Genomic DNA, 22,235 nt, shown 5'->3' with positions numbered 1-22,235 from the left:
GCTGCAGAATTGAAAATCCATGGTGTAATTGTTTACTTTGATGGAAAATGTTTATTTATATATATATATATATATATATATATATATATATATATATATATATATATATATATATATTATATATATATATATATATATATATATATATATATACACACATACATACATAAAGGGGGGGTCTATATATTATATCAACAAATAAATCTATACAAATGAGAAATGTATTTTACAACTGAGAATCTCAGCAAACGCATGTATATTACAATACTCACAAACAAATCAAAGAACTCTACACTGAAATGTACAATGCATTTTAAGCAGTGAATTGCTAAGAAATATGTTTTAAATATGGTCCTGAATGTTAATACTCAAAAGCAATGAATGGTTTCCCCTTTCAAGCAGCAGAATGTCATACAAATCAACTTTAGAATTCCTAATAAAGTTAATTTATCTTTTAATATAATGATTTCACTAGAAAGTGTCCATGTTTGTATAAAAATAACAAAGCTGTCCAAGGTTTACTCTGTATTATTTTTTGACCTGATTCCAAAGCAGTTTTTTTCCTGTCATTGCCCTTGTGAAACGCAGAACTGTGCTACGGGTGGCATATAGTTATAATGTTGTCATTGGCATATACACCCACAAAGGCCACAGATGTGAAAACCTGTTATTCCAGTTATGGCTTTTTCTTCCCAGGTAATTAAAGGATGGAAATGCAATCTGTTTGCAGATATTAATACATATATAGGCACCATCCATACATATATGTAGCAGAACTTCTCAAATTCCTTCACATAAAAATGATAATAAAATAGATTTGTGCTACTGTATGAATACAGTAAACTTTGTTTTTACAAAGAGTACATGTGTAAGGAAAACGAGTGTATACATTTTTACCATTAACGCTCACCCTGCTTTGACAGAGTGAATTAACAGAGGTGAATTCTCAAGCCTGCAACATTCCAAAACTACAAGAGGTACAAGAACGAATTGCAGAAAATTCCAGTATCTGATTACCGTCTTTAAAACTAACATTTCCACTTAGGAATTCTGGAGCGCTGTTTATGGGATTGTGCTGGCTCCTTCACTCATGATTTCACATAAAATGTATTGCCAATGCAATATGTAGTCATCATTTGTTTGATATCCATGTGCGTAAAGCTCTCAAGGCGATAGTGGCGAAATAAGAATTTCCCTGAAGTAAATTAATGTTGCATGGTCTTTCCTTAATCATTGCAATGAGAAGGGTCTTATAGCACATTCAAACAGTCCCTCCGGTACTGAAGAGATTGTTAAACCAAAGGAAGGCATTGTAAGAAAGTAACATGGCTTTTCCTCTACAGTTGACCTGTAAAAATGGTTCTCTCAGCTGGGTTTAGTGGGAACCTTGATTCTAACAGTTTGGGGCCTGACTTGCAGCTTTGCCTGCTGATTCTGTGCCTCTGTAGTACCCAGTGGCGGGGCTGTACTTTGAGAAGTAGGGGTCTGAATTTGCTGTGAAGCTGCTACCATCTGTTGCTGCTGGAGGAATTTCTGTTGGACCACTTGTGCTGCTGCAGAATTAGCCGATATCATCTGGACCTGATGCTGACCTGTAGCTGTTGCCTGGGTCAAAGTCACAGTCTGTGGCTGAACCTGAGACAGAAAAATGCATATTAAGGGGACTTTAAAAACTTTAAGATGGTAATACAAAATGATAAAATAAATTACTTTAAAAAATATACCTGTTATTCTCAAACGAATCTTTTATTTGAATGCATCATTCTATCTAACATTTTTTTAGTGTTTACTGTCCCTTTAAAGATTTCTAGATTATTACAGGCACCAGGTCAGAGCTATTGTATTAAGAATTATATGTAAGCTATTCAGCTTTGCGATTTCCATGAGTTCCATAAGTAGGTGAAAAACAAATCAAATGCCAGTAAATACATACATTTTTCCATTCACATTTATATTTATATACCATTCATATTAGAGGGGAAAAAAATCACCTATTGTATTGCTCTCTATCCTTTTTGATTATTTTCTGATATGGTGGTACTTTTTATCCTCTAGGACAACCTCCACTTATCTGACATTTAAATTAGTTTCCCATGACAGAGACAAATTATATTATATACGATTTTGTTTTTGTATGAGAACATACAGGTTAAAACCCCCCCATAATTTATGTAAGAATTTACCTGATAAATTCATTTCTTTCATATTGGCAAGAGTCCATGAGCTAGTGACGTATGGGATATACAATCCCTTAGGAGGGGCAAAGTTACCCAAACCTCAAAATGCCTATAAATACACCCCTCACCAACGAACAGCCAAGAAGTGTGGTGATAAAGAAAGGAGTAAAAAGCATCAACAAAGGAATTTGGAAATAATTGTGCTTTATACAAAAAAATCATAACCACCATAAAAAGGGTGGGCTTCATGGACTCTTGCCAATATGAAAGAAATAAATTTATCAGGTAAATTCTTACATAAATTATGTTTTCTTTCATGTAATTGGCAAGAGTCCATGAGCTAGTGACGTATGGCATATCAATACCCAAGATGTGGAACTCCACAGAAGAGTCACTAGAGAGGGAGGGATAAAAATAAACAACAGCCATTTTCCACTGAAAAAAATAATCCACAACCCAAAATATAAATTATTCTCATAATGAAAAGAAAAACTTAAAACATCAGCAGAAGAATCAAACTGAAACAGCTGCCTAAAGAACTTTTCTACCAAAAACTGCTTCTGAAGAAGCAAATACATCAAAACGGTAGAATTTAGTAAATGTATGCAAAGAGGACCAAGTTGCTGCTTTGCAAATCTGATCAACTGAAGCTTCATTCTTAAAAGCCCACAAAGTGGAGACTGATCTAGTAGAATGAGCTGTAATTCTCTGAGGCGGGGCCTGACCCAACTCCAAATAAGCTTGAAGAATCAAAAGCTTTAACCAAGAAGCCAAGGAAATAGAGGCCTTCTGACCTTTCCTAGGACCAGAAAATATAACAAATAGACGAGAAGTCTTCCTGAAATCTTTAGTAGCTTCAACATAATATTTCAAAGCTCTCACCACATCCAAAGAATGTAAGGATCTTTCCAAAGAATTCTTAGGATTAGGACACAAGGAAGGGACAACAATTTCTCTACTAATGTTGTAAGAATTCACAACCTTAGGTAAAAATTTAAATGAAGTCCGCAAAACCGCCTTATCCTTATGAAAAATCAGAAAAGGAGATTCACAAGAAAGAGCAGATAGCTCAGAAACTCTTCTAGCAGAAGAGATGACCAAAAGGAACAACACTTTCCAAGAAAGCAGTTTAATGTCTAAAGAGTGCTTAGGCTCAAATGGAGGAGCCTGTAACGCCTTCAAAACCAAATTAAAACTCCAAGGAGGAGAAATTGATTTAATGACAGGCTTAATACGAACTAAAGCCTGTACAAAAACATAATTTATGTAAGAACTTACCTGATAAATTCATTTCTTTCATATTAGCAAGAGTCCATGAGCTAGTGACGTATGGGATATACATTCCTACCAGGAGGGGCAAAGTTTCCCAAACCTTAAAATGCCTATAAATACACCCCTCACCACACCCACAATTCAGTTTAACGAATAGCCAAGAAGTGGGGTGATAAGAAAAAAGTGCGAAAGCATATAAAATAAGGAATTGGAATAATTGTGCTTTATACAAAAAAATCTAAACCACCACAAAAAAGGGCGGGCCTCATGGACTCTTGCTAATATGAAAGAAATGAATTTATCAGGTAAGTTCTTACATAAATTATGTTTTCTTTCATGTAATTAGCAAGAGTCCATGAGCTAGTGACGTATGGGATAATGATTACCCAAGATGTGGATCTTTCCACACAAGAGTCACTAGAGAGGGAGGGATAAAATAAAGACAGCCAATTCCTGCTGAAAATAATCCACACCCAGAATAAAATTTTTAATGAAAAAACATAAGCAGAAGATTCAAACTGAAACCACTGCCTGAAGTACTTTTCTACCAAAAACTGCTTCAGAAGAAGAAAACACATCAAAATGGTAGAATTTAGTAAAAGTATGCAAAGAGGACCAAGTTGCTGTTTTGCAAATCTGATCAACCGAAGCTTCATTCTTAAACGCCCAGGAAGTAGAAACTAACCTAGTAGAATGAGCTGTAATCCTTTGAGGCGGAGTGTTACCCGACTCAACATAGGCATGATGAAATAAAGATTTCAACCAAGATGCCAAAGAAATGGCAGAAGCTTTCTGGTCTTTTCTAGAACCGGAAAAGATGACAAATAGACTAGAAGTCTTTCGGAAAGACTTAATAGCTTCAACATAATATTACAAAGCTCTAACAGCATCCAAAGAATGCAATGATTTCTCCTTAGAATTCATAGGATTAGGACATAATGAAGGAACCACAATTTCTCTACTAATGTTGTTAGAATTCACAACCTTAGGTAAAAAATTCAAAAGAAGTAAGCAGCACCGCCTTATCCTGATGCAAAATCAGAAAAGGAGACTCACAAAAAAGAGTAGATAATTCAGAGACTCTACTGGCAGAAGAGATGGCCAAAAGAAACAAAACTTTCCAAGAAAGTAATATAATGACCAAAGAATGCATGGGTTCAAAAGGAGGAGCTTGAAGAGCCCCCAGAACCAAATTCAAACTCCAAGGAGGAGAAATTGACTTAATGACAGGTTTTATACGAACCAAAGCTTGTACAAAACAATGAATATCAGGAAGATTAGCAATCCTTCTGTGAAAAAGAACAGAAAGAGCAGAGATTTGTCTTTCAAGAAACTTGCGGACAAACCTTTATCTAAACCATCCTGAAGAAATATAAGTCTTCCAGACTCTATAATATATCTCTCTAGATACAGATTTACGAGCCTGTCACATAGTATCAATCACAGAGTCAGAGAAACCTCTTTGACCAAGAATCAAGCGTTCAAACTACACACCTTAAAATTAAGGTTTTGAGATCCTGATGGAAAAAAGAACCTTGAGACAGAAAGACTGGTCTTAACGGAAGAGTCCACAGCTGGCAAGAGGCCATCCGGACAAGATCCGCATACCAAAACCTGTGAGGCCATGCTGGAGCTACCAGCAGGACAAACGAGCATTCCTTTAGAATATTGGAGAATACCCTTGGAAGAAGAACTAGAGGCGGAAAGATATAGGCAGGATGACACTTGTAAGGAAGAGATAATGCATCCACTGCCTCCGCCCGAGGATCCCTGGATCCGAACAGATACCAGGGAAGTTTCTTGTTTAGATGAGAAGCCATCAGATCTATTTCTGGGAGTTCCCACATTTGAACAATCTGAGGAAATACCTCTGGGTGAAGACCATTCGCCCAGGTGCAACGTTTGGCGACTGAGATAATCCGCTTTCCAATTGTCCATACCTGGGATATGAACCGCAGAGATTAGACAGGAGCTGGATTCCGCCCAAACCAAAATTCGAGATACTTCTCCTTGATGATTGATGTATGCCACAGTTGTGACATTGTCTATCTGAAAACAAATGAACAACTCTCTCTTCAGAAGAGGCCAAGACTGAAGAGCTCTGAAATTGCACGGAGTTCCAAAATATTGATCGGAAATCTCACCTCCTGAGATTCCCAAACCCCTTGTGCCGTCAGATACCCCCACACAGCTCCCCAACCTGTAAGACTTGCATCTGTTGAGATTATAGTCCAGGTCGGAAGAACAAAGAAGCCCCCTGAACTAAACGATGGTGATCTGTCCACCATGTCAGAGAGTGTCGTATAATCGGTTTAAAGATATTAATTGAGATATCTTTGAGTAATCCCTGCACCATTGGTTCAGCATACAGAGCTGAAGAGGTTGCATGTGAAAACGAGCAAAGGAGATTGCATCTGATGCGGCAGTCCTAAGACCTAAAATTTCCATGCATAAGGCTACCAAAGGGAATGATTGTGACTGAAGGTTTTGACAAGCTGAAATCAATGTTAAACTTCTCTTGTCTGACAAGGGCAGAGTCATAGACACTTAATCTATTCTAGAAACCTAAAAAGGTTACCCTTGTCTGAGGAATCAATGAACTGATTGGTAAATTGATCCTCCAACCATGAACTTGAAGAAACAACACAAGTCGATTCGTATGAGATTCTTCGAAAATGAGAAGACTGAGCAAGTACCCAGATACAGGGAGTGCAGAATTATTAGGCAAATTAGTATTTTGACCACATCATCCTCTTTATGCATGTTGTCTTACTCCAAGCTGTATAGGCACGAAAGCCTACTACCAATTAAGCATATTAGGTGATGTGCATCTCTGTAATGAGAAGGGGTGTGGTCTAATGACATCAACACCCTATATCAGGTGTGCATAATTATTAGGCAACTTCCTTTCCTTTGGCAAAATGGGTCAAAAGAAGGACTTGACAGGCTCAGAAAAGTCAAAAATAGTGAGATATCTTGCAGAGGGATGCAGCACTCTTAAAATTGCAAAGCTTCTGAAGCGTGATCATCGAACAATCAAGCGTTTCATTCAAAATAGTCAACAGGGTCGCAAGAAGCGTGTGGAAAAACCAAGGCGCAATATAACTGCCCATGAACTGAGAAAAGTCAAGCGTGCAGCTGCCAAGATGCCACTTGCCACCAGATTGGCCATATTTCAGAGCTGCAACATCACTGGAGTGCCCAAAAGCACAAGGTGTGCAATACTCAGAGACATGGCCAAGGTAAGAAAGGCTGAAAGACGACCACCACTGAACAAGACACACAAGCTGAAACGTCAAGACTGGGCCAAGAAATATCTCAAGACTGATTTTTCTAAGGTTTTATGGACTGATGAAATGAGAGTGAGTCTTGATGGGCCAGATGGATGGGCCCGTGGCTGGATTGGTAAAGGGCAGAGAGCTCCAGTCCGACTCAGACGCCAGCAAGGTGGAGGTGGAGTACTGGTTTGGGCTGGTATCATCAAAGATGAGCTTGTGGGGCCTTTTCGGGTTGAGGATGGAGTCAAGCTCAACTCCCAGTCCTACTGCCAGTTTCTGGAAGACACCTTCTTCAAGCAGTGGTACAGGAAGAAGTCTGCATCCTTCAAGAAAAACATGATTTTCATGCAGGACAATGCTCCATCACACGCGTCCAAGTACTCCACAGCGTGGCTGGCAAGAAAGGGTATAAAAGAAGAAAATCTAATGGCATGGCCTCCTTGTTCACCTGATCTGAACCCCATTGAGAACCTGTGGTCCATCATCAAATGTGAGATTTACAAGGAGGGAAAACAGTACACCTCTCTGAACAGTGTCTGGGAGGCTGTGGTTGCTGCTGCACGCAATGTTGATGGTGAACAGATCAAAACACTGACAGAATCCATGGATGGCAGGCTTTTGAGTGTCCTTGCAAAGAAAGGTGGCTATATTGGTCACTGATTTGTTTTTGTTTTGTTTTTGAATGTCAGAAATGTATATTTGTGAATGTTGATATGTTATATTGGTTTCACTGGTAAAAATAAATAATTGAAATGGGTATATATTTGTTTTTTGTTAAGTTGCCTAATAATTATGCACAGTAATAGTCACCTGCAAACACAGATATCCCCCTAAAATAGCTAAAACTAAAAACAAACTAAAAACTACTTCCAAAAATATTCAGCTTTGATATTAATGAGTTTTTTGGGTTCATTGAGAACATGGTTGTTGTTCAATAATAAAATTAATCCTCAAAAATACAACTTGCCTAATAATTCTGCACTCCCTGTATAGTCCAATAAGGAAATACCAAAACCCTGTTCTCTGATTACAGAAAGAAGGGCACCGAGAACCTTTGAAAAAAATTCTTGGAACTGAGGCTAGGCCAAACGGTAGAGCCACAAAACTGGTAATGCTTGTCTAAAAAGAGAATCTCAGACACTAAAAGTGATCTGGATGAATCGGAATATGCAGATACACATCCTGTAAATCTATTGTAGACATATAATGCCCTTGCTAAACAAAAGGCAGGACAGTCCTACAGAAACTGAATGTTGGTATCCTTACATAACGATTCAATATTGATAGATCCGGAACTGGTCTGAAGGAATTGACCTTCTTTGGTACAATGAAGAGATAAAATAAAACCCCAGCCCCTGTTCCAGAACTGGAACTGGCATAATTACTCCAGCCAACTCTAGATCTGAAACACATTTCAGAAATGCTGAGCCTTTGCTGTGTTAACTGGGACACGGGAAAGAAAAAAAAAATCTCTTAGCAGGAGGCCTTAACTGAAGCCAATTCTGTACCTTTCTGAAACAATGTTCTGAAACCAGAAATTGAGAACGGAATTGATCAAAATTTCTTTGAAGAAAACGTAATCTGCCCCATACCAGCTGAGCTGGAATAAGGTCCGCACCTTCATGGGTACTTAGGAGCTGGCTATAGGTTTTCTATAAGGCTTGGATATATTCCAAACTGGAAATAGTTTCCAAACTGATACCGCTCCTGAGGATGAAGGATCAGGCTTTTGTTCCTTATTGTGAGGAAAGGAACGAAAATGATTATTAGACCTAAATTTACCTTAGATTTTTTATCCTTTGGTAAAAAAGTTCCCTTCCTTCCAGAAACAGTTGAAATAATAATTTATTACCCTGGAAAGAAAAGGAAAGCAAAGTTGACTTAGAAGACATATCAGCATTCCAAGTTTAATCCATAAAGCTTTTCTAGCTAAAATAGCTAGAGACATATACCTGACATCAACTCTAATGATATCAAAAGATGGTATCACCAATAAAATTATTAGCATGTTATAGAATAATAATAATGCTATAAAATTATGATCTGTTACTTGTTGCGCTAAAGCTTCTAACCAAAAAGTTGAAGCTGCAGCAACATCCGCTAAAAATATAGCAGGTCTAAGAAGATTACCTGAACATAAGTAAGCTTTTCTTAGAAAGGATTCAATTTTCCTATCTAAAGGATCCTTAAATGAATTACTATCTGCCGTAGGAATAGTAGCACATTTAGCAGGAGTAGAGACAGCCCCATAACCTTAGGGATTTTGTCCCAAAAAACCTCTAATCTGTCAGATGGCACAGGATATAATTGCTTAAACGTTTAGAAGGAGTAAAAGAATTACCCAAATTATTCCATTCCCTGGAAATTACTTCAGAAATAGCATCAGGGAGATTAAACACTTCTGGAATAACTACAGGAGATTTAAAAACCTTATTTAAACGTTTAGATTTAGTATCAAGAGGACCAGAATCCTCTATTTCTAATGCAATTAATACTTCTTTAAATAAAGAACGAATAAATTCCATCTTGAACAAATACAAAGATTTATCAGCATCAACCTCTGAGACAGAAACCTCTGAACCAGAAGAACCATTATCAGTATCAGAATGATGATGTTCATTTAAAAATTCATCTGAAAAAAAGAGAAGTTTTAAAATACTTTTATGTAAACTAGAAGGAGAAATAACAGACATAGCCTTCTTAATGGATTTAAAAAATAAAATCTCTTATGTTTATCAGGAACACTCTGAAAATTAGATGTTGACGGAACAGCAACAGGTAATGTAACAGTACTAAAGGAAATTTTATCTGCATTAATAAGTTTGTCATGACATGCAATACAAACAACAGCTGGAGAAACAGATACCAAAAATTATAGCAGATACACTTAGCTTGGTAGCTCCAGCACTAGACAGCGATTTTCCTGTAGTATCTTCTGACTCGTGAGACATCTTGCAATATGTAAGAGAAAAAACAACATATAAAGCAAAATTGATCAAATTCCTTAAATGACAGTTTCAGGAATGGGAAAAAAATGCCAAAGAACAAGCTTCTAGCAACCAGAAGCAATGAAAAAAAAAAGACTTAAATAATGTGGAGACAAAAGCGACGCCCTTATTTTTTAGCGCCAAATAAGACGCCCACATTATTTGGCGCCTAAATGCTTTTGGCGCCAAAAATGACGCCACATCCGGAACGCCGACATTTTTGGCGCAAAATAACGTCAAAAAATGACGCAACTTCCGGCGACACGTATGACGCCGGAAACGGAAAAGAATTTTTGCGCCAAAAAAGTCTGCGCCAAGAATGACGCAATAAAAGCATTTTCAGCCCCCGCGAGCCTAACAGCCCACAGGAAAAAAAGAGTCAAATTTTTGAAGGTAAGAAAAAATGATTAATTCAAATGCATTATCCCAAATATGAAACTGACTGTCTGAAAAATAAGGAAAGTTGAACATTCTGAGTCAAGGCAAATAAATGTTTGAATACATATATTTAGAACTTTATAAACAAAGTGCCCAACCATAGCTTAGAGTGTCACAGAAAATAAGATTTACTTACCCCAGGACACTCATCTACATGTTTGTAGAAAGCCAAACCAGTACTGAAACGAGAATCAGCAGAGGTAATGGTATATATAAGAGTATATCGTCGATCTGAAAAGGGAGGTAAGAGATGAATCTCTACGACCGATAACAGAGAACCTATGAAATAGACCCCGTAGGAGATCACTGCATTCAAATAGGCAATACTCTCCTCACATCCCTCTGACATTCACTGCACGCTGAGAGGAAAACCGGGCTCCAACTTGCTGCGGAGCGCATATCAACGTAGAATCTAGCACAAACTTACTTCACCACCTCCATCGGAGGCAAAGTTTGTAAAACTGAATTGTGGGTGTGGTGAGGGGTGTATTTATAGGCATTTTAAGGTTTGGGAAACTTTGCCCCTCCTGGTAGGAATGTATATCCCATACGTCACTAGCTCATGGACTCTTGCTAATTACATGAAAGAAACAATGAATATCAGGAAGTTTAGCAATCTTTCTGTGAAATAAAACAGAAAGAGCAGAGATTTGTCCCTTCAAGGAACTTGCAGACAAACCCCTATCCAAACCATCCTGAAGAAATTGTAAAATTCTAGGAATTCTAAAAGAATGCCAAGAGAATTTATGAGAAGAACACCATGAAATGTAAGTCTTCCAAACTCGATAATAAATCTTTCTAGAGACAGATTTATGAGCTTGTAACATAGTATTAATCACTGAGTCAGAGAAACCTCTATGACTTAGTACTAAGCGTTCAATTTCCATACCTTCAAATTTGATGATTTGAGATCCTGATGGAAAAACGGACCTTGAGACAGTAGGAAGTGGCCAAGGTTGGCAACTGGACATCTGAACAAGATCCGCATACCAAAACCTGTGGGGCCATGCTGGAGCCACCAGCAACACAAACAATTGTTCCATGATGATTTTGGAGATCCCTCTTGGAAGAAGAACTAGAGGCGGGAAAATATAAGCAGGCTGATAACACCAAGGAAGTGTCAGCGCATCCACTGCTTCCGCCTGAAAATCCCTGGACCTGGACAGGTATCTGGGAAGTTTCTTGTTTAGATGAGAGGCCATCAGATCTATCTCTGGAAGACCCCACATCTGAACAATCTGAGAAAACACATCTGGATGGAGGGACCACTCCCAGAATGTAAAGTCTGACGGCTGAGATAATCTGCCTCCCAATTGTCTACACCTGGGATATGAATCGCAGAAATTAGACAGGAGCTGGATTCCGCCCAAGCAAGTATCCAAGATACTTCTTTCATAGCTTTGGGACTGAGTGTCCCACCCTAATGATTGACATATGCCACTGTTGTGATATTGTCTGTCTGAAAACAAATCAATGGTTCTCTCCTCTTCGACAGAGGCCAAAACTGAAGAGCTCTGAGAATTACACGGAGTTCTAAAATATTGATTGGTAATCTCGCCTCTTGAGATTTCCAAACCGATTGTGCTGTCAGAGATCCCCAGACAGCTCCCCCAACCTGAAAGACTTGCATCTGTTGAGATCACAGTCCAGGTTGGCCGAACAAAAGAGGCCCCTTGAACTAAACGCTGGTGATTTAACCACCACGTCAGAGAGTGTCGAACATTGGGATTTAAGGATATTAACTGCGATATCTTTGTATAATCCCGGCACCACTGATTCAGCATACAAAGCTGGAGAGGTCTCATGTGAAAATGAGCAAAGGGAATCGCGTCCGATGCTGCAGTCATGAGACCTAAAACTTTCATGCACATAGCTACCGAATGGAATGACTGAGACTGAAGGTGCCGACAGGCTGCAACCAATTTTAAACGTCTCTTGTCTGTTAGAGTCAGAGTCATGGACACTGAATCTATCTGGAAGCCTAAAAAGCTAACCCTTGTCTGAGGAATCAAGAAACTTTTTGGTAAATTGATCCTCCAACCATGTTTTCGAAGAAACAACACTAGTTGATTTGTGTGAGATTCTGCAGAACGTAAAGACTGATCTAGTACCAAGATATCGTCCTAATAAGGAAACACTGCAATACCCTGCTCTCTGATTACAGAGAGTAGGGCACCGAGAACCTTTGAAAAAATTCTTGGAGCTGTTGCTAGGCCAAATGGAAGAGCAACAAATTGGTAATGCTTGTCTAGAAAAGAGAATCTCAGGAACTGATAATGTTCTAGATGAATCAGAATATGAAGGTATGCATCCTGCAAGTCTATTGTGGACATATAATGTCCTTGCTGAACAAAAGGCAGAATAGTCCTTATAGTTACCATTTTGAAAGTTGGTACTCTTACATAACGATTCAAAATTTTCAGATCCAGAACTGGTCTGAATGAATTTTCCTTCTTTGGGACAATTAATAGATTTGAATAAAACCCCAGACCTTGTTCCTGAAAAGGAACTGGCATGATTACCCCTGAAACCTCCAGGTCTGAAACACACTTCAGGAAAGCCTGAACTTTTACTGGATTTACTGGGATGTGTGAGAGAAAAAATCTCACAGGAGGTCTTACTCTGAATCCTATTCGGTACCCCTGAGAGACAATGCTCGGAATCCATTGATTTTGGACAGAATTTATCCAAATATCCTTGAAAAACCTTAATCTGCCCCCTACCAGCTGAGCTGGAATGAGGGCCGCACCTTCATGCGGACTTAGGGGCTGACTTTGGTTTCTTAAAAGGCTTGGATTTATTCCAATTTGAGGAAGGCTTCCAATTGGAAACAGATCCCTTGGGGGAAGGATTAGGTTTTTGTTCATTATTTTGACGAAAGGATCAAAAACGATTAGAAGCCTTAGATTTACCTTTAGGTTTTTTATCCTGAAGCAAAAAAATCCCTTCCCCCCAGTAACAGTTGAAATAATAGAATTCAACTGAGAACCAAATAAATTATTACCTTGGAAAGAAAGAGATAGTAATCTAGACTTAGATGTCATATCAGCATTCCAAGATTTAAGCCACAAAGCTCTTCTAGCTAAAATAGCTAAAGACATGGATCTAACATCAATTTTGATAATATCAAAAAATAGCATCACAAATAAAATGATTAGCATGTTGCAGTAAGCGAACAATGCTAGATAAGTCAGAATCCAATTCTTGTTGCGCTAAATTCTCCAACCAAAAAGTTGATGCAGCTGCAACATCAGCCAAAGAAATTGCAGGCCTAAGAAGATGACCTGAATATAAATAGGCTTTCCTTAGATAAGATTCAAGTTTCCTATCTAAAGGATCTATAAAGGAAGTACTATCTTCCATAGCAATAGTGGTACGTTTAGCAAGAGTAGAAATAGCCCCATCAACTTTGGGGATCTTTTCCCAAAACTCTATTGAAATTGCTGGTAAAGGATACAATTTTTTAAACCTTAAAGAAGGATTAAAAGGAGTACCCGGCTTATTCCATTCCTTAGAAATCATATCAGAAATAGCATCAGGAATAGGATAAACCTCTGGAGTAACCACAGGAGGTTTAAAAACAGAATTTAAACGTTTACTAGTTTTAATATCAAGAGGACTAGCTTCCTCAATATCCAAAGTAATTAACACTTCTTTTAACAAAGAACGAATATACTCCATTTTAAATAAATAAGTAGATTTGTCAGTGTCAATATCTGAGGAAGGATCTTCTGAATCAGAAAGATCCTCATCAGAGGATAATTCAGTATGTTGTCGGTCATTTGAAATTTCATCAACTTTATGAGAAGTTTTAAAAGACCTTTTACGTTTATTAGAAGGCGGAAATGCAGACAAAGCCTTCTGAATAGAATCAGTAACAAATTCTTTAAAATTCATAGGTATATCATGTACATTAGAAGTTGAAGGAACTGCAACCGGCAATGTACTATTACCGAAGGACACATTATCTGCATGTAAAAGTTTATCATGACAACTAATACAAATGACATTTGGAGATATAATCTCCACAATTTTACAACAAATGCACTTAGCTTTGGTAGAACCGATGTCAGGCAGCAAAGTTCCAACAGATACTTCTGAGACAGGATCAGATTGAGACATCTTGCAAAACGTAAAAGAAAAAACAACATTTAAAGCAAAATTATCAATTTCCTTATATGACAGTTTCAGGAATGGGAAAAAATACAAATAGCATAACCCTCTGACATAGAAAAAGACAAGAGGCAAATAGCAATGGGGTAATAAATAATGAAAAAAAATTGGCGCCAAGTATGACGCACAACGTAACTGAAATTTTTTTGGCGCCAACCATATCCGGAAATGACACACTCGCGTCACTAACGACGCAACCCTGTGTGAAGAACTCGGCGTTAACTACGACGCCGGAAGTGACGAACTTGCATCAACAGACATGCCTTTCGCGCCAAAAACATAATTTATGCTTACCTAATAAATGTATTTCTCTTGTGATGTATCAAGTCCACGGATTCATCCTTACTTGTGGGATATTTTCCTCCCCTACAGGAAGTGGCAGAGAGAGCACCGACAGCAGAGCTGTCTATATAGCTCCCACCTTAGGTCCACCCCCAGTCATTCTACCAAAGGCTAGAAAGAAAAAGGAGAAACTATAGGGTGCAGTGGTGACTGAAAGTTTAAAAATAAAAATATATATGCCTGTCTTAATAAACAGGGCGGGCCGTGGACTCGATACATCACAAGAGATGAAAGAGGTAAGCATAAATTATGTTTTCTCTTGTAAGATGTATCGAGTCCGGATTCATCCTTACTTGTGGGATACCAATACCAAAGCTTTAGGACACGGATGAAGGGAGGGACAAGACAGGGACTTAAACGAAAGGCACCACTGCTTGTAGGACCTTTCTCCCAAAAATAGCCTCCAAAGAAGCAAAAGTATCAAATTTGGAAAAAGTATGAAGCGAAGACCAAGTCGCAGCATTACAAATCTGTTCAAAAGAAGCCTCATTTTTAAAAGCCATGTGGAAGCCACAGCTCAAGAAGAATGAGCAGTAATTATTTCAGGAGGCTGCTGTCCAGCAGTCTCATAGGCCAAACGGATGATGCTTTTCAGCCAAAAGGAAAGAGAGGTAGCCGTAGCCTTCTGACCTCTCCGCTTACCAGAATAAACAACAAACAATGAAGATGTTTGACGGAAATCTTTAGTTGCTTGTAAGTAGAACTTTAAAGCACAAACCACATCAAGATTGTGCAACAGACGTTCCTTCTTTGAAGAAGGATTAGGACACAGTGAAGGAACAACAATCTCTTGATTGATATTCCTGTTAGAACCAACCTTAGGGAGGAACCCAGGTTTGGTACGCAAAACCACCTTATCTGCATGGAAAATAAGATAAGGGGAATCACACTGTAAAGCATATAGCTCAGAAACTCTTTGAGACGAAGAGATAGCTACTAAAAACAAAACTTTCCAAGATACAAGTTTAATATCCAGGGAATGCATAGGTTCAAACGGAACCCCTTGAAGAACTTTAAGAACTAAATTTAGGCTCCATGGCGGAGCAACAGGATTAAATACAGGCTTGATTCTGACCAAAGCCTGACTAAATACTCGAACGTCTGGGACATCTGCAGACGTTTGTGTAGAAGAATAGACAAAGCAGATATTTGTCCTTATAAAGAACTAGCTGATAATCCCTTCTCCAAACCTTCTTGGAGAAAAGACAATATTCTAGGAATCCTAAACTTACTCCACGAGTAACCTTTGGATTCACACCAATAAAGATATTTGCGCCAAATCTTATGATAGATCGTCCTGGTGACAGGCTTTCTAGCCTGAATCAGGGTATCAATGACCGACTCAGAGAAACCACGCTTTGATAGAATCAGGCGTTCAATCTCCAAGCAGTCAGGTGCAGAGAAATTAGATTTGGATGCGTGAACAGACCTTGGATTAGAAGGTCCCGCCTCATTGGCAGAGATCATGGTAGAACCAAGGACATGTCCACTAGGTCTGCATACCAAGTCCTGTGTAGCCACGCAGGCGCTATCAGAATCACCGAAGCGCTCTCCTGCTTTATTCTGGCAACCAGACGTAGAAGGAGAGGAAATACATAGGCCAGATTGAAGGACCAAGGCACTGCAAGAGCATCTATCAGTACCGCCTTGGGATCCCAGGACCTGGACCCGTAACGAGGAAGTTTGGCATTCTGACGGAACGCCATCAGATCCAATTCTGGTGTGCCCCATAGCTGAATCAGCTGGGCAAATACCTCCGGATGGAGTTCCCACTCCCCCAGATGAAAAGTCTAACGACTTAGGAAATCCGCCTCCCAGTTCACTACTCCTGGGATGTGGATTGCTGAGAGATGGCAAGAGTGATCCTCTGCCCATCGGATTATTTTGGTTACCTCCATCATCACTAGAGAACTCCTTGTTCCTCCTTGACGATTGATATAAGCTACAGTCGTGATGTTGTCCGACTGAAACCTGATGAATTTGGCCGCAGCAAGCTGAGGCCATGCCTGAAGCGCATTGAATATCGCTCTCAGTTCTAGAATATTTAGCTCTGCTGTGGCGCCTACTTGCCCTTCAGAACAATTTGTGGGGAAAAAAACTTCTTTTACAGCCCTCAAACACGGCAGGAACCTCTGGAGAAACAGTTAGAAGTCTCAGAGGAAAAGAAACTGCACAACTGAGGCGCGAAAATAGACCCCTCCCACCTCACTCGAGTTTTGAGGTCTTACAGAAAAACACTAGAGTGTCTCTAAATTAACCATGTGGGTTAAAAACCCTAAAACAAGCCATAATGACCCCTTTAGTCCCTTCAAAAAAACGTTATAATTGCATCATTCACTGAATAAACAAAAAAGTTTTTTCCTTACAGTGTCACCAGTAACTAATGAGCCCTTCATGCAAGCTGAAATTCCTATCCAAGTGTCTGAATACAGCTTACCCCTTCCCTTATGGGGATATTGTCAGCCTTTTCTAGAATTAACACAGTCTGTCTAGAAAAACAGACTGAACATACCTTAATGCAGTTTAGCCTGCAAACTGTTCCCCCAACTGAAGTTTTCCTGTACTCTTCAGCCCTTGTGAGAACAGCAGTGGATCTTAGTTACAAAATGCTAAGATCATCATCCTCCTTGCAGAAATCTTCATCCCTTTTCTGCCAGAGAGTAAATAGTACACACCGGTACCATTTAAAATAACAAACTTTTGCTTGAGAAAATAAAAACCTAACATTTTTGTCACCACACTCCTCTTTGCCCTTCCTAGCAGTTAAGCAGGCAGAGAGAATGACTGGGGGGTGGAGCTAAGGGGGGAGCTATATAGGCAGCTCTGCTGTGGGTGCTCTCTCTGCCACTTCCTGTAGGGGAGGAGACTATCCCACAAGTAAGGATGAATCCGTGGACTCGATACATCTTACAATAGAAAAATTCTCGCACCAAGAATGACGCAATAAGGTGTAGCATTTGGCGCACCCGCAAGCCTAATCCAGCCCGCAATTTGAAACAAAAGTAGTCAATTGAAAAAAAGACTAAACCCCAGGTAAGAAAAATATTTCTTAATATTTACTTTCCCCAAATATGAAACTGACAATCTACAACAGGAAATACATGAACCTGTTTCATGGCAAACAGAAGTACAATACATATATTTATAACTTTATATTAATACATAAAGTGCCAAAGCATAGCTGAGGTGTCTTAAGTATTAAAAACGTACTTACCGAAAGACACCCATCCACATATAGCAGATAGCCAAACCAGTACTGAAACAGTTATCAGTAGAGGTAATGGTACATGAGAGTATATCATCAATCTGAAATGGGAGGTAGGAGATGAATCTCTAAGACCGATAACAGAGAACCTATGATATAGATCTCCAGTGAGGAAAACCATTGCATTCAATAGGTGATACTCCCTTCACATCCCTCTGACATTCGCTGTACTCAGAGAGGAATCGGGCTTCAAAATGCTGAGAAGCGCATGTCAACGTAGAAATCTTAGCACAAACTTACTTCACCACCTCCATAGGAGGCAAAGCTTGTAAAACTGAATTGTGGGTGTGGTGAGGGTTGTATTTATAGGCATTTTGAGGTTTGGGAAACTTTGCCCCTCCTGGTAGGATTGTATATCCCATACATCACTAGCTCATGGACTCTTGCCAATTACATGAAAGAAAGTTTATTAACCCTTTGAAATGTTCTAGATTTCTGCATTGATTAGTCATACAATGTGGTCTGAACTTAGAGTCACAGATGTGTAGACAAACATTTAGGGGGCGATTTATCAAGCTGAAGCAGACAGGGGCACACATACGTGCCCCTGTCCGCCACAGCTCGCCTCTGGCGGGCTGAATTCCCCTGGCGGAATAAAGCATTCCATACGAGCTCTATTTTGTGCTCGCGTGCTATCCCCCCCCCTGCCCGCTCAAAGCCAATCACACGTGGGCAGCAGCTGTGAATCTCCCTAGTCCGACTAGACTGCGGAGATTGAAATTTGCCACCTAAGAGGTGGCGAAAGGGTAGGGAAGCAGCAGTCTAATGACCGCTGCTTGTTAAATACTGAGTGCAGGTTCTCTTGGGAGAACCTGCAGTCGTAGGCAGGCGAAGCCTGCCGAAAGGGCATGATAAATCGTCCCCTTAGTATAGACTAAAACAACCTGACTAAACCACAGATGTATAGACTAAAACATTTAGTATAGACTAAAACAACCTGACTAAACTAATACACAAACAGTTGCATTTTTCCAATTTTAATAAAGACTGAGTCATGATTCATAGTGCAGACGGAAAGGAGGCCTTGTATATAGTAACTTGTAGATTCTCCTTAGCTGCATCAACTTACACCAAATGTTTCCTGAAACTGCTTATAAGAGTGAGGACCATTCCTCCCTACAAATGTGTTTCGGTTTATCAATATTTCTGGGTTGTCTTGACTGCACAGCCCTCTTCAGGTCATGCCACAAACTCAATTGGGTTATGGTCAGAACTCTGACTTGGCCATTACAAAACAGGAATGTTCTTTTTCAGTAATTCTTTAGTTTTGCTTTTGGTCATTGTCTTGTAGCATCACCCAATCGCTCTTTAAGCTTGAGGTCATGGACTGCTGCCCTGACATTCTCCTATAAAATGTCTTTATACACTTTTGAATTCATTGTTCCCTCAATGACTGCAAGGTAGGGCTGCACGATTATTCGCGGTTCAGGTTTTAAACGGCGATTAATTGCCGCGATTTAAAAACTGCGAGAGGTCGCGTTTTTTTGCTGAAAAAAAAAAAATAAAACCTCAGAAGTGGCTGTACTGCATTATTTGTATGTGATTTCTTGCAAACCAGCTCCATCTAGTGGTTGTTTTTAGCACACATTTGTAACATGTCTGTTTAACTTTCACTTTCTATTTGTGATCTCAGCATCCGATCAAGCTATTGAAATCTAAAAGCAGAGCCCATGCAGGAGATGTGAAGAGGTACTTATATTAACCCCTAGGGACCTCTGCAGTCTGAAACTTAGGGTATGTAATCATTATGGAACCATGCAGAAGACTGAAGAGGAGGGAAAGCCACTTACTTATATTTCCCCCTAGGAAAGTCTGCAGTCTGAAACTTAGGGTATGTAATCATTATGGAACCTCCCACACAATATCCTGCTCTCTGAGAAAAGGCTCAAATACATAGCAGATGCAGTTAACCCCACAGCTGCAAAAAAGGCTAAAAATGCATTCCCCTCTGCTGCTGGGTTAACTTAACTGCATCTACAATGTATTTGATATCAGCAAGGTACAGCATTTCTGAAAGGAGCAGCCCCCCACCCCTACTGCTATATGCCTGTATTGGATTCCTGAACAGGAGTAGGGCTCATTTTCAGTCAAATTAAAATGTTTAAAAAAAATAAGAAAAAAAAATAAAAAATAAAAAATTATATATTATTATATATAATATATATATATATACACAAACACACATATATAATATACAATCACATACACAGTTACACACACATATGTGTGTGTGTGTGTGTGTGTTTGTGTATATACAGTTGCAAGAAAAAGTATGTGAACCCTTTGGAATGATATGGATTTCTGCACAAATTGGTCATAAAATGTGATCTGATCATCATCTAAGTCACAACAATAGACAATCACAGTCTGCTTAAACTAATAACACACAAAGAATGAAATGTTGCCATGTTTTTATTGAACACACCATGTAAACATTCACAGTGCAGGTGGAAAAAACATAATTTATGCTTACCTGATAAATTTATTTCTCTTGTGGTGTATCCAGTCCACGGATCATCCATTACTTGTGGGATATTCTCCTTCCCAACAGGAAGTTGCAAGAGGATCACCCACAGCAGAGCTGCTATATAGCTCCTCCCCTAACTGCCATATCCAGTCATTCGACCGAAGACAAGCAGAGAAAGGAGAAACCATAGGGTGCAGTGGTGACTCTAGTTTAAAGTTAAAAAATAGCTGCCTTAAAATGACAGGGCGGGCCGTGGACTGGATACACCACAAGAGAAATAAATTTATCAGGTAAGCATAAATTATGTTTTCTCTTGTAAGGTGTATCCAGTCCACGGATCATCCATTACTTGTGGGATACCAATACCAAAGCTAAAGTACACGGATGAAGGGAGGGACAAGGCAGGTACTTAAACGGAAGGTACCACTGCCTGTAAAAACCTTTCTCCAAAAATAGCCTCCGAAGAAGCAAAAGTATCAAATTTATAGAATTTTGAAAAGGTATGAAGCGAAGACCAAGTCGCCGCCTTGCAAATCTGTTCAACAGAATCCTCATTTTTAAAGGCCCATGTGGAAGCCACAGCTCTAGTAGAATGAGCTGTAATCCTTTCAGGAGGCTGCTGGCCAGCAGTCTCATAAGCTAAGCGTATTATGCTTTTTAGCCAAAACGAAAGAGAGGTTGCCGAATCCTTTTGGCCTCTCCTCTGTCCAGAGTTGACAACAAACAAAGCAGATGTTTGACGAAAATCTTTAGTAGCTTGTAAATAATACTTTAAAGCACGAACCACGTCAAGATTGTGTAATAGACGTTCCTTCTTTGAAGAAGGATTAGGACACAATGATGGAACAACAATCTCCTGATTGATATTCTTATTAGATACCACCTTAGGTAAAAACCCAGGTTTGGTACGCAGAACTACCTTATCTGCATGGAAGATCAGATAAGGAGAATCACATTGTAAGGCAGAGCCGAGGAAATAGCTACAAAAAAAGAACTTTCCAATATAAAAGTTTGATATCTATGGAATGAAGAGGTTCAAACGGAACCCCTTGAAGAACTTTAAGAACCAAATTTAAGCTCCATGGCGGAGCAACAGGTTTAAACACAGGCTTGATTCTAACTAAAGCCTGAAAAAATGCCTGAACGTCTGGAACATCCGCCAGACGCTTGTGCAAAAGAATAGACAGAGCAGAAATCTGTCCCTTTAAGGAACTAGCTGACAATCCTTTTTCCAATCCTTCTTGGAGAAAAGATAATATCTTGGGAATCCTGAACTTACTCCATGAGTAACCCTTGGATTCACACCAATAAAGACATTTACGCCATATCTTATGATAGATTTTCCTGGTGACAGGCTTTCGTGCCTGAATTAAGGTATCAATGACTGACTAAATACAAGCGTTCAATCTCCAGGCAGTCAGTCTCAGAGAAATTAGATTTGGATGGTTGAAAAGACCTTGAAGTAGAAGGTCCTGTCTCAGCGGCAGAGTCCATGGTGGAAAGGATGACATGTCCACCAGATCTGCATACCAAGTCCTGCGTGGCCACGCAGGCGCTATCAAGATCACTGATGCTCTCTCCTGCTTGATTTTGGCAATCAGACGAGGGAGCAGAGGAAACGGTGGAAACACATAAGCCAGGTTGAAAGACCAAGGTGCTGCTAGAGCATCTATCAGAGTCGCCTTGGGATCCCTGGACCTGGATCCGTAACAAGGAAGTTTGGTGTTCTGGCAAGACGCCATGAGATCCAGTTCTGGTTTGCCCCAACGATGAATCAATTGTGCAAACACCTCTGGGTGGAGTTCCCACTCCCCCGGATGAAAAGTCTGACGACTT

The 22,235-nt window shown here is 39.5% G+C and overlaps 1 protein-coding gene across 4 annotated transcripts in view; it reads right to left on the bottom strand.

The window, feature by feature from the left end:
* Positions 1–202: 202 nt before the first annotated feature.
* The window catches only part of LOC128648915 (E1A-binding protein p400), a 459,430-nt gene continuing 437,397 nt past the window's right edge, over positions 203–22,235 (bottom strand). For all 4 annotated transcript variants that reach the window (XM_053701869.1, XM_053701871.1, XM_053701873.1 and 1 more), the window contains one exon: positions 203–1,635. In XM_053701869.1, coding sequence (XP_053557844.1) covers positions 1,366–1,635 — 270 coding nt within the window. In that variant the 3' untranslated portion in view covers positions 203–1,365. The remainder of the gene's footprint in view (positions 1,636–22,235) is intronic.

Source organism: Bombina bombina, chromosome 2 (genome assembly GCF_027579735.1).
Source record: "Bombina bombina isolate aBomBom1 chromosome 2, aBomBom1.pri, whole genome shotgun sequence".
Lineage (NCBI taxonomy): Eukaryota > Metazoa > Chordata > Amphibia > Anura > Bombinatoridae > Bombina > Bombina bombina.
This window is presented reverse-complemented; position numbering and strand designations above follow the sequence as displayed.